The sequence below is a fragment of the Semicossyphus pulcher genome, unplaced genomic scaffold, assembly GCF_022749685.1.
Source record: "Semicossyphus pulcher isolate SPU_LCO1_2020_fin unplaced genomic scaffold, fSemPul1.0.p SCAF_2, whole genome shotgun sequence".
NCBI lineage: Eukaryota > Metazoa > Chordata > Actinopteri > Labriformes > Labridae > Semicossyphus > Semicossyphus pulcher.
In genome coordinates this window covers 19,552,148-19,564,558 of record NW_027211693.1, presented here as the reverse complement: position 1 = coordinate 19,564,558, position 12,411 = coordinate 19,552,148, and the positions used below count along the sequence as shown (strand labels likewise).

At 43.5% G+C, this 12,411-nt stretch overlaps 1 protein-coding gene across 1 annotated transcript; it reads left to right on the top strand.

Annotated features, from left to right (window-relative positions):
* Positions 1-4,569: 4,569 nt before the first annotated feature.
* Positions 4,570-12,025, top strand: wfs1b (Wolfram syndrome 1b (wolframin)). The gene is made up of 10 exons (XM_069669929.1): positions 4,570-4,694; positions 5,708-6,091; positions 7,370-7,446; positions 7,600-7,744; positions 7,856-8,029; positions 8,199-8,279; positions 8,455-8,615; positions 8,812-9,048; positions 9,213-9,331; positions 9,670-12,025. Exons 2-10 carry the CDS (start codon positions 5,710-5,712, stop codon positions 11,210-11,212), a joined length of 2,919 nt encoding a protein of 972 aa, XP_069526030.1. The 5' UTR covers positions 4,570-4,694; positions 5,708-5,709; the 3' UTR covers positions 11,213-12,025.
* Positions 12,026-12,411: the final 386 nt, after the last annotated feature.

Below are 12,411 nucleotides of genomic sequence, written 5' to 3'. Positions count from 1 at the left end.
CACTGTCTGCCTCTCATGAGCAGCGCTACACAACATCATCACAGCTCTCTGTGGCTGCAGCATATGCAGCACAACGCTGCAGGGCAACACAGGCCATAAGAAGGGGAAGAAGGAGAGCGAGCAGTCAGGGAGGATTTTCTATAGTCTACATTATACCCTCTGTTGCTGTGGTCGCTCAGTCATCCCGAATCAGGGGCTTTGTTATGTCACTCTTTAAGCTAATGTGTATGGAGCATTTTGAGTGAGTTTGAGTAGAAAAACAAAAGTGGAATGCGTTTTGAGTTAAAGATACGGTAAAAACATTGTGGTTGCAGGCAGAGAGAGAGAGAGAGAGAGAGAGAGAGGGAATAGAGGAAGGATGGCTGTGTGCTCTGTTTTGTTTTGGTGATGGATTGACTCAGAGAGCGAAACTGTGTCAGAGAGCGGTAATGAGTGTTTCTGTTAATTGATTTGCCTGAGGTACTTTTACTGATTTCCACAACATGGTATGTTTGGGAGTCAGCTTTTGCACCAAGCTCTCCCTGCAAGAACTATGCAGGAGAAGGAAACTCTATATTGTTGTTATTTGACGTCACAATACCCTTGTGATTAGGCCTTGTGCCAGCTCATCCTCTGATAAAAGAACAACCTTAAGGTGTCAGGAGATTCAGGTGATGATTAAAGGGTAAAAGTGATGGTAGGTGAAAAGCCCTCTGAGCTTGCTTCTAAAAGAAGGTTTAGAGACTTGGCTTCTGCATGGGAAAAAAGTAACAGCCTTACTCATTAGCAGTGATCACAGGAGAGTCAGTCAGCCTGTTTCCGTCTCTTTATGAGGAGTCCCTGTTTTCAATAACTTTACATAACCATCTTTAGTTTTAGCATCTGCATAAGAGCTGTCCATAATAGGCTTAACATATTCATGACTGCTGGAAGATAAAACGTATTAAAGCTCTCAGAAGCAGCCTTCGTAATTCAGAGGGGACCCGAGAATCAAATCAGGAATATATCTAATAATCCGTCTACAGAGTTTATTTTAAGCTCACAGAAAAGAAAACATTCGACACCTTTGTGTCCATTTCTGCCGCCAGCCACCAAACTGACCTATTTTCCACAATCCAACCCTGAGTTCCCAGTGTGGAGTGCCAGTAGTGACGTAAAACTTTCATGTGAGGGTAATTAGGCTTCCAGTGCATGAGTCACAGCCGTTAGTCACTAAAAATCTGAGCCGTATGTTCCACCGTCCATCCCCAAAAACTTAATTCAAAACATGAACATAAGAAGATGTCAACATTGTGTGTACCAGAAGAAAACAGTGTAGTTTCTTTGATTCGTAGAAGCTTTTTAAACATCGTAAGAGAGACTTTTCTCTGTTTCTGACCATCTTGCTGACCTATGAGGTGTTTAATGGAATTACTGTTCTTAAATGTTCCATTAGATCACCCATTTATTTGCTCTAAATGCACAGTTACTGTCCACACCCTGAACCATAATAAAAGTTGTTTAATGTAGCAACAGCACAAGTATATGACTCAACCACAAGGGTTTAAGAGCTGTGTTAGGATTACAGTGTCGTACCAGGGGCTACAAATGTAAATACAAGATGTATTGTTTAATTGTGACCATAAATGCAGCATTATGGCTTCTGTGATTACATGAACTACATTCTGCATAAAATTAAATGGTTCTTTGTCTGGCTTTGAACAACAAAACTAATAATATTTGTCGTCCTTCTTTTAATATCTCACCAAAGAGGGACTCCACCAAAGTTCATTTTACTTGTAGAGAAGGGAACAACTCAGTCTGCTGTATGATGTACTCTGTCACTGTGGAGGGAGCATCCAAAGTTAAAAAATTAATCGCCCTGATGATGCCATCAGACGTATCTGGGCTAGAGCTTGAGATGTTAAAATTTTAACAGGAAGACTCCTGTTAAAACAGGAGGTGTGATGGTTTGAAAGAACTGCATTGGACCACACTCAAAGTCAGGATATTTTAGCTTCTGCTCCTCCAATTTTTACAATCGTCACCCGACTCAGCCCCTTTAAAACAAGGCATAACCAAATTCAAGAAGAACAAGAGCCAGGATCTGGAGGGTTGTGACTCATGGCAACAACATTTATTTCTTTTTTCCATCGTTTCTTTTGCTGAATTTTCCTCTGTTTTTGCTTCTTTTCCACTTCAGGCCTGAAAATAGCCACAGATCAATACAAAGAGGGGCTGGCAGCTGAAGGAGGGACTGAAGCCGCAGGAAGGAGCTGAGTTTTCCCCACTTACAGTAGAAAGTGTATAAAGGAAGTGCCTGATGATTTAAGCATGACAGTCTGTAAGAGTTTATAATAACAGGTTCATATGAGTGATGGTTCAGTAGTTTTTCTATATCAGTGTCATGAAAAACATAAACAAGCTTGTATGTGATTAATAGAGCACATAGAGTGTAAGTAAAATAAACCAAAGGCTGTGAAAACTGACCAGAGTGTCAGCCTGCTGTAGTCCATCCAACAATACAGCCCATTCCCCACAGAGAGAAACTTCAAAGGTCAGAATAGCTTTTCCATTTGCTATGGAAATACTCTCTCTTCACTGCAGTCAATGTCCGTTCTCACATTACCCCTCCGGTTGCTATAGTTACTGACCATACCTCATCTCCTCCTCCTCCTCCTCAGGCCTCTCCTCCTGCGAGAGTCTTCAGTAAAGCCGGGGGAGACCGTGGGTGGTGGCCTGTGCTGTGTATTACCTGTTACCAAGACACAGAAGAAGACGAAGAGGAGGCTGAGTGTATTTTGGACTAATAACTCTATTCTGTCTCAGCTTTTAATAACTGCAAATGATAACACAGGCCTACCAGATAAGAGATTAGAGAAGATGATGGGGAAGACTTAATCACTTGAGCTCCAGAATAAGTCATGCCTTCGTGGGGATACAGAGAAGGAAAACAAGCAGGCCGGAGCAAGACGACCAGCTTGTTTCAATTTCCAATCACTCAAGTAATGCCCAAATGGTCCCATCCTGCACGTGTTGACTGGGGCTGTTTCTGGCAGGGGCAGGAGTGGCCCCAACAAATCTCCTCGGATTTGCATAATCAAAAGATTTGGACACGTAACAAGCTCATAATTACAAATATCTGTCTGGAGCTGCTTTGCCTGATTTCATTGAGACTTGCTTCTATGAGAGCATATGTGTCTAAACCGTTTAAAAGGCAGATCAAATAATATACTATATTGAAGGTGTGCACGTGAAAGAGCAAAAGCAGTATGAGGGTCCCGCTTATCCTCTCAACTGGATTGTGCTAATCTACTAATAGAGAGCCATTTACATAACTGCTTCAATGCAGCTGCAGTTAAGCAATTACTGCCCCCATTTCCTTCATTTCCCACAATGTGGCATCTACTCTCATTCCCAGACTTTTAATCTCACTCCTTCCCCTGAGTCCTGTTGCTTTTTCTCTTTGAAAGTCGTTTAACTGTTTTTTGCCTCAGTCCCCCTCTACTGAACTTTAATGTTATCCTTCCCTTGTCTGTTCCCCAGGGGTCCTGAAGGAAGGTGGCATTGTGCATGTGAGTGAGCAAAAAGCTACACTTCTTACAAACCCTCAGTGGTTTACGTTTGGGCTCAAACATTGTATAACAGGCAGAAAATATCCAATCCAAATATCCACACACAATTTACAGAATTAAATGCCAGCTATTTAACTCTTACTGCATTTGCCTGTAATCTGTGTGCAAATCATACAATGGCATTTGGATCATGTGATTGAACATAGTTTTTGAGCTAACATTATGTCCCAGAGAAATTTCCACTACACGTGAGAGATCAACACCTTTAACTTTAAGGATAAATTTAAACTGTTATGAAAATTAAATGTGCGGACACTGTTATGCTTACAAAATTGAAGCAATGCATTTTTTTTTACAATGGTTTACCTGGTCTTTAAAAAAGTTAGATTTTGTTGGCTTTAAATAGTCACAGTACTTTCTTTCTCTCCCTCTCTTAAGATACTTATACACAATAGAGATTGAATACACAATCATACATTATTAAGTAGCCTATTTGGAAATTCAAAGAAAAATAACAAAAAATTAATAAATAACTTAAACAGTTAAAATAGGGTGGAAGAAAAAAGTTATAATGTTTTGATAATGAATCAAACAACATGGGATGTACTGCCATCTCTTGGTAGAATATTTGTAATGCGGTATTTGCGAACAGAAAAAGTAATCGAATAATGATTAAGAAAAAATAAATATAAATAACATTTAAATAAGTCTCAAACTCTATTTTACACACTTGTTTTGGAATATAACCCTTTTAATTGAGTGTTTTCTTGCTGAATTATCCGAAATAACTACCGATATTCAGTAACGTATCAGTAATACATAAGTCACTCGACAGTTGACTGTTTTTGACTGAGAGAAATTATTTTAGCTTCCTGCCGTTGTAGCCAAACAAATCACATTTCAAAAAGCGAGTCCTCAGTTTTGTCCTATCACAACACGCAAGAAAGGAAGTGGGCGTGGTCTCCAAGTGGAGCAGCTGGCAGACTTTCCTGGACATTGTGTATGTTTGGAGTTTGACCACACGAAGCCAGCAGACAGGCAGACTTTCCAGAAGCGCAAGAGAAGAATGACTTGGGACACAGAGAAGCAAAGAAACTGAGATAGTTCTTGAAGCTTTTTCACTCGGTGGATTTAAAATCAACTGGTGTGTTTGCGGTAAAGGTGAGCGAGACAACAGCAGTGACATGTTTGATGGACATGCATGCTAGCATTAGCAACAAAACCAATGACTATTTTAGCTACCTGCCGCATATATCACTGTCAGCTATATGTCGGTTACATAAAGACTGTGGTACTGTATGTACACCGCTTACTGGTTGCTACATTAGGATAACTATTAAGATACCTCTACGTACACACCAGCTTTTCCATCAGGGTCATTTGAGCCTCTTCTTGCTGGCCAAGGGGGGGTTCCCTAAATTGCAACAGGACTCATCACGTTTCCGTTCAGGGCACTTCAAGGATGTCTCCTTCTCCACGTAGCTGCACAGGGTTCACTTGATAATGCCAAAAATAGACTGCAGGCTACATGGCGGGTTTGCTTTCACAGAAAACAGGCTCTACACAGCCAAACTAAAATGCAATATGGATTTGTGTTCTGCAGGATGAAACTGTTGAGACAAACTGTGCTTAGTTTTTTAAAGACGTATAGGCTGTCAGCTGTAAGCTGTATGTCATAGTTTAATATCTTTTGCAGTAAGTGTTGTTTTCATCAGAAAACTTTGTTAGACTTGGAAGGTTATATCTCATCTTAAAATGTTGTATTTCTAAATGTTTCTATTTTGCAAATGAGGTTGTCAGTTAGTTAAATAATCATAAAAGTCATCCTATCACCATCATTATACTTTGATTAGTCAAAAGGATTTTGCCAACACACTTTTGGCAATAAAGTCAGGAGGAGATTCAGTCATTTGTTTGTGCACTACAGTTTTGCCAGAAACAGCAGAGTGAGTGGAGGGATTGTTTTGAAATACAAAGAGAAAATGTTGAAAATAAATGTTACTTCATGACTTCCTTCTTATTCAAACGGTGTCTCTGTCAGTTGCTTTGCACTGGCTATGTTCTTTCTTACAATCTGCTGCTCATAGCACTGAAATTTTAGCATTGCTGTCAAACATCACTGTTATGGTAACTTAAGTTTTATTTTTGACATATTTGCTGTCTTCTATTTTTAGCCATGGAACCATCGCAGACTGGCAACTCAGCGGCCCCAAAACCCGGCTCCTCATCTCCCTCCACCCTGAGGCCTGGCTCTTCCTCGTCCATCTCATCTTCTTCCACAACCACACCCACCTCAGACCACCTTAAACCTAAACTCACGATGCCAATGCCTCCTGCCACGCCGTCACCTTCTACCTCCAATGCCTCCCCTCGGACTTCTCCGGGTCTGTCCTCCCGTTCATCCTTACAGTCCACGCCGCCGGCCTCCCCTCTCCGCCAGCCCATCAGGAGCCCCTCTCTGGTGGGCAGATCTCAGCTCAACGCAGCCTCCACAGGAAGTCCCTCATCCGGATCCACAGCTGCCAAGGCTCCTCAGCCTCCTCCCACACCTGAACCAGGTTAGAATCAACTGAGTGACCTTTGACACTCTTTACTTAACCCTCCTTTACTCCACCAATCACTGCAGCCAACACTTCCAGTTTACTGTGTGTACTGCAGGGTCACTATGACAACCATTACCACAACATGGAAAGCAGCCTCTCCTACTTTGCTGACTTCAGGAGAAAAACCTGTCTCGCCCCTATCTTATTATAGACTCTGATGAGTTCCCAACGACCACATCCTGGATGTGAAGTTCAAATAGTTGGCTGCTCTGGGAATATCACATTTTAATTTGTCGCATGACTGTGCAGTGATGTCATGATATGTTAATATGGAGTAATACTGGAAAGTGTGAAACCTGACACCTCAGTTTTTCCATAAGTCCTGGTTATGTCCCCTAAAAATGCACACCCTGTACCATGAGCCTAGCTGTCTACATGTAAACACATAATCATAATTTATCCAACGTAAGTCAAAATGGAGACGGATTGCATCACTGTGTAAGCGTGTGCGATGGGGAGCGAGCAGCTGCTGTTGACTCTGCTGAACAAACAGTTATTTTCGGGCTGAGGCGGAGGATGAAGCGGCTTGCTTCCTTTTTTAATCCTATTTTATTTTATTTTTTTGCACAGACGGGCGGGCACAGACACACCACCTCTTCGCTCACCAGTATCACTTACAGCCTGTGGGCGTTTTGCATCTTTAAAAGTGTTTCCACATTTGTTGCCACCTCTCTTCTTCCTGGTATACATGCTTAGAAAGATTTCCTCTCATTCGTTTTTTTTAAAGACGACAAAGGTGAGACATCTTCCATGTGAGTTAGAGCTGGAATGAGGCTCTGGGATTTGAGTGACGCAGAGCTCATCAGCTGAAAGTAGATGTCAGGAGAGAGGCTTTTTCTGGAAGGATCTGATGGTCGTGTCACCAACTGGCACATTAAACCAGACTGTTCTGATTTGACTCTTTATGTCTTGATTATTTGTGCACAGTATTTTAAAACCAGCAGACGTAGCAGTTTAAGGCCCTATAGTTACAATAACCCGGACGTAGCACTGTCACTCTCCTGTGCCATGATTAGACAGCTGGGTCAGGAAGACATGTTTGAATGTTTGTATGTGATATGGCTCCAATGCTTGCTTTGATTGTGTTTCGTTTAAAGTCAAGACGGCGACACAAGAAGGCATTTTGTTTTACACTGTTTTTTTAATCTGTAGTATACTGTGCACCTAATTTTAAAGACCAACACAATCTACTGTGGAGTGTTTGTTCACTCGGTAACTTTCTGTTTCCCTCAGAAGAGCCCGAGGAGGAGGTCAGTTTTGAGGACCTGGAGGAGAGAGCAAAGTCAGGAGATGCTAAAGCACAGACCAAGGTCAGTGTCAACCAAACGTATTGCAAATACAATTGACTTTAATGACCATATGTTCAGTACAGAACAGATGAGCCAAGTGATGTTATTTTAGAGTGACATATTGAGAGAAGGTCACATTATAGTCTAACAGTCTGTGTGTGTGTTTTTGTCCAGATGGGGCGTTACTTCCTGGCGCTGGCAGAAGAACAAGACGAGGAGCTGAACAACTGCACAGCGGTCACTTGGCTCATCCAGGCTGCTAAACAAGGACGCAAGGACGCTGTCAAACTGCTGCAGCAGTGCTTAGGCGCCAGGAAAGGTAAAACAACCTCCCACTGCTAACCCCAGTTTAAAATCTTTGGTTTGATGTTATGAATGTCAGCTGATGCCGGGGAGAGTTCGTCATCAGCGTGCATGCTTTGTTTTTCAGGCATCACACTGGAGAACTTCGAGGAGGTGAAGAAGTTGTGCACAGAGACGCGCTTTGAGAGAGGAGTGAGGAAAGCAGCTCTGCTGATGTACTGGAAGTTAAACCCGGAGAGGAAGAAGGTGGTGGCTGTTTCTGAGATGTTGGAGAACGTTGAACACGTCCACGCCGAGCCGGGTACGACAGAGGATGTGTTATAACTGACCATACTGATACTGCACATTTGTTATTCTTATTTAAACATATATGCAGCCTTAGAAGTAGTATATTCAACATTCTAAGTATTAAGAAGAGGCAAAGACCATTTGGACGTTGAGGGGATTTTTTTACCATCTTGTATTGACAGGTTCACCGGTCTCCCCGGGCCCACTCAACAGCTCGGCCAAGAAACAGAGGAGAGTCCTGGAGTCTATGGTCACCAGTGAAGGTATGTGTGGTTGAAACATGGCACCAGCTTATAGGATGTCCAAATCAATTTGAAACATAAATACAATTTGTAAATATTTCCTTGCTTAAAATGTTTCAAGATGAGTAAATACATTATTCATACTCATTCCAGTTTTAGGACATAAATAAACATGTGTTCTTATGTGTGTTTGTAGCCAGCTCCCATGTGGGTCTTGATGATTTCGTTGAGATGACTAAGAAGTACGCTCAGGGCGTCGCACCTTCACCAGTGATGGCTGCAGCTGGAGGTGACGATGAAGACGATGACGATGATGTGGTCGTGAAGCATCCAGATGAACTGCCCTTACACCAAAAGGTAGGAAGTGCTCAGACTTTGTTTTCAATGCGACTGCTGTGCATGAGACTCTATTAACACATAGTTAGATGTGTGATTTTGTGACATTACAACTAGTTCAGAAGCCATTCACTTGTCAAGTGTGGGACTTACACAAGACTTTTCAGAGAACTAAATGCACTGACTCTGCGCTGCTCCTCTCTTGTTCCTCCCCCAGCTGTTAAAGTTCCCTCTGCACGCTCTGCTGGAGATCAAGGAGCACCTCATCGACTGGGCGTCGCGGGCTGGCATGCAGTGGCTCAGCGCTCTGATCCCCACGCACCACGTCAACGCACTCATCTTCTTCTTTATCATCTCCAACCTCACGATTGAGTTCTTCATCTTCCTCATCCCTCTGCTGGTTTTCTACCTCTCCTTCTTCTCCATGGTCATCTGCACGCTGCGGGTGTTTCAGGTTAGTGACTAATGACTCCTAATAACAAACGAACACTTAGAGCTTGTATTTTTACTCAGTATTGTTGGTTAAGGCATTAATGAATGGGTCTAGCTGTAAATAATAGCTTGATGTTAGTGTCCTAGCGTGTAAATGTACTAATCTGAAGAGGTTTTTTATTACAGAATTCGAAGGCGTGGGAGAATTTCCGGGCCCTGACCGACCTGCTGACTCACTTTGAACCTGGTCTAGACTTAGAGCAGGCTGAGACCAACTTTGGATGGACTCACTTAGAGCCTTATTTGTAAGTAGATGTATTTTTACGTTGCTGTGTAAACACATTTATTCTTTTGCTCCAATGAGGAGAAGCAATGAGGTTTGTTTGCAAATTTAAAGTGTAGTTTTGTTCAGGTTTTTCTTGTTTGACGACCACGTCCGTTTGTAGAGTCAATACGATCATGCTTCTTTTTACTTAGTTCAGGCTAGTTAGTTTAAATTTTACTGTTATTAAGAAGCAAACAATGATTTTATTTAACTTTTTGTAACCTGAACATTAATAAACTATCCAGGAATAATCTCTGATTATCCAGTAAAATGAAAGAAAGTTACTGAAAAGTCTCTCCTGTCTCTCTGTGTTCTCAGATACTTCCTCCTCTCGGTGGTCTTCGTAGTTTTCTCCTTCCCTGTTGCTGATAAGTCCTGGATCCCCTGCTCAGAGTTGGCTGCTGTCGCTCTCTTCTTCACCGTCACCGCCTTCCTCAGCCTCCATGCCTCTGCTCAGCTGTTCGCTCGTAAAGCACTCCTCACGGAGGTCCTCTCCGGAGCGTGCTCCCTCACACACATCCTGCCGGACTCCCTCTGGTTCCTGAGGATATTTGGGATGACGTTTATCAAAGTGCCTCTCGGGGACATGGTGGCGTTGAACCTGGGGATGCCGTGGCTGCTGTACGGACACCTTTTCTATCTCCTCTTCCGTATGGCTCAGCTGAGAGGCTTTAAAGGCACCTACCTGTGCCTGGTGCCTTACCTGGTGTGCTTCACCTGGTGTGAGCTCAGCTTGGTGTTCCTCCATAACGCCTCCGCAATAGGACTCATCCGCACATGTGTCGGCTACTTCCTCTTCCTGTTCGCCCTTCCTATACTCTCCCTGGGCATGGCTGCGATGCTCACCATCCAGTTGCTGCAGTGGTTTCTCGCCCTGGAGGTGACAAAGATGGTGGTCACACTCACAATTTGCTTCGTGCCTGTAGTGTTGAGGCTTTGGACTCGCTTCAGCCTCAACCCCATCGTGGTTTTCCGCTCCTTATCGGGGAGCAACGTCGTGAAGCTCATCCTGGTGTGGCTCAGCGCCGTGGTGCTCTTCTGTTGGATGTACGTGTACAGGTCTGAAGGCATGAAGGTGTATAACTCCACCCTGACGTGGCCCGAGTACAGCAACCTGTGCGGCCCTCTGGCCTGGAAAGACGCCAACATGGCTCAGACTCAGATTCTCTGCTCTCACCTTGAAGGACATCGCGTCACCTGGACCGGGCGCTTCAAATACGTGCGTGTGACCGACATCGAGAACGGGCCGCATTCTGTGATCAACCTGCTGCCTGTGTTTATGGGGAACTGGATGCGGTGCCTGTACGGTGAGCCGTATCCCTTATGTGAGGAGGTGACAAACGACTCAGCGGAGCCACAGCCCCTTCCTGCCCCGGCCCCTCCTCCTCAAGACCCCCTCTGTAAACTTAAAAGACTGGCCAAGCACGAGTGCCACATCAAACGCTTCGATCGATACAAATTCGAGGTCACGATGGGAATGCCGCTGGAGAGGAAGACAAAGAACGGGACGATCGTAGAGGATGAAGATGCGACTAAGGACATAGTGCTGCGGGCGAGTAACGAGTTCAAGTCGGTGCTTTTACACTTGAACACAGGAAGTCTGGTGGAGTTCAGCACCATACTGGAGGGTCGTTTAGGCTCCAAGTGGCCCGTGTTTGAGCTGAAGGCCATCCACTGCCTGTCGTGCAAAGACGCCAACATCACCAGTCGACGGCAGTACAAGATCGAGCACGACTGGAGGCGCACGGCTCAGAACGCTCTGCAGTTTGGGTTTGACTTCTTCTTTAACCCTTTCCTGACCGCTCAGCTGGAGCAGAGCTCAGGGACCGAAACAGAGACTGAGATACAGGAGGTGGGGTAGAGAAGCATCATTGTACTGTCTTCAGATGAGGACATGAATGATTGTACGACACTGTACTTAAAGAATTACCGTTACATAGAACTGTAGGAGGCGGAGAGATACTCTATTGTAGTATCAGTGTGAACTTGAGCGAGTGTGTGTGTTTGCCAAAATGTGTGAGAATACTCAGTATAATATAAAATGTACATAAGGGGAGAAACACAATAGAATAAGTAATTAACTGCCGAAACACTAAATTAAGAGAAACAGTCCAAACCTCCGAAGCTGTGGTCCACACTGCATTTCATTTAAGTCTATCAATTTCATTTTGTTTCAAACACTACGACTGCTGCGTCCATTTTACTACTTCAACAAATAATTACGGCCAAAATCATCAGTATTTAATTTGTCTGTTTTTGTTGTTTAAGGGTGCTCTTGTTGTGTCCGGGAGCCACAAATCACAGAAGAAAAGTGTCATTTCTTTTTTAAACTAAAGGATTTAAGGAGTTAAGGATTTCCTCTGCTGTCAAGCTTTAATCATTTAACCTCATACAGAGTTTGTCCAGTGTGTCTGTTGGGTTTGGAAATGATTTTCAAGTGCCTTATAAAACAAACTTAATCATGTCTTTAATCCTTAACTTTTAAAAATGTTCCACTGCAGCTACATTGTATTTCTGACAGAGCAGTACCCAACTGTTCACATCGTCCTCCTTTGTTTGTCTCCGTCTCTGCTGTGCAGAGATTTAATATATTGAATACCTGCAGTCCATGAGTGATGATGTGTTTTAAGTTAGGATGTCACTACTGTTTTCTGTACTGTGACCCATAAACAAAATGAAATCACTTGCATGATGTTTTTATTCAACATGAATTACATCAGGGCTGCATGTTCTCCTTGTGCATGCGTGGGTTTCCTCCAGGTACACCGGCTTCCTCCCACAGTCCTAAGACTATGCTCGTTAGGTTCACTGGTGACCCTTACTTTGCTCATAGGTGTGAATGTGAGCGTGAAAGGGTCTGTCCCTGTTTGTGACTGCCAATCAGTCCAGGGTGTACCCCGCCTCTCGCCCTATGACAGCCTGGATAGACTCCAGCCCATCTGCGACCCTGAACAGGATACGTGGTATAAATGATGGACGGATGGATGGATTACATTATATTAATTGAAACATCTTAAATTTTAAGTGGAGCTGAAGTTGAGTGGACCTTATTCACAGCAT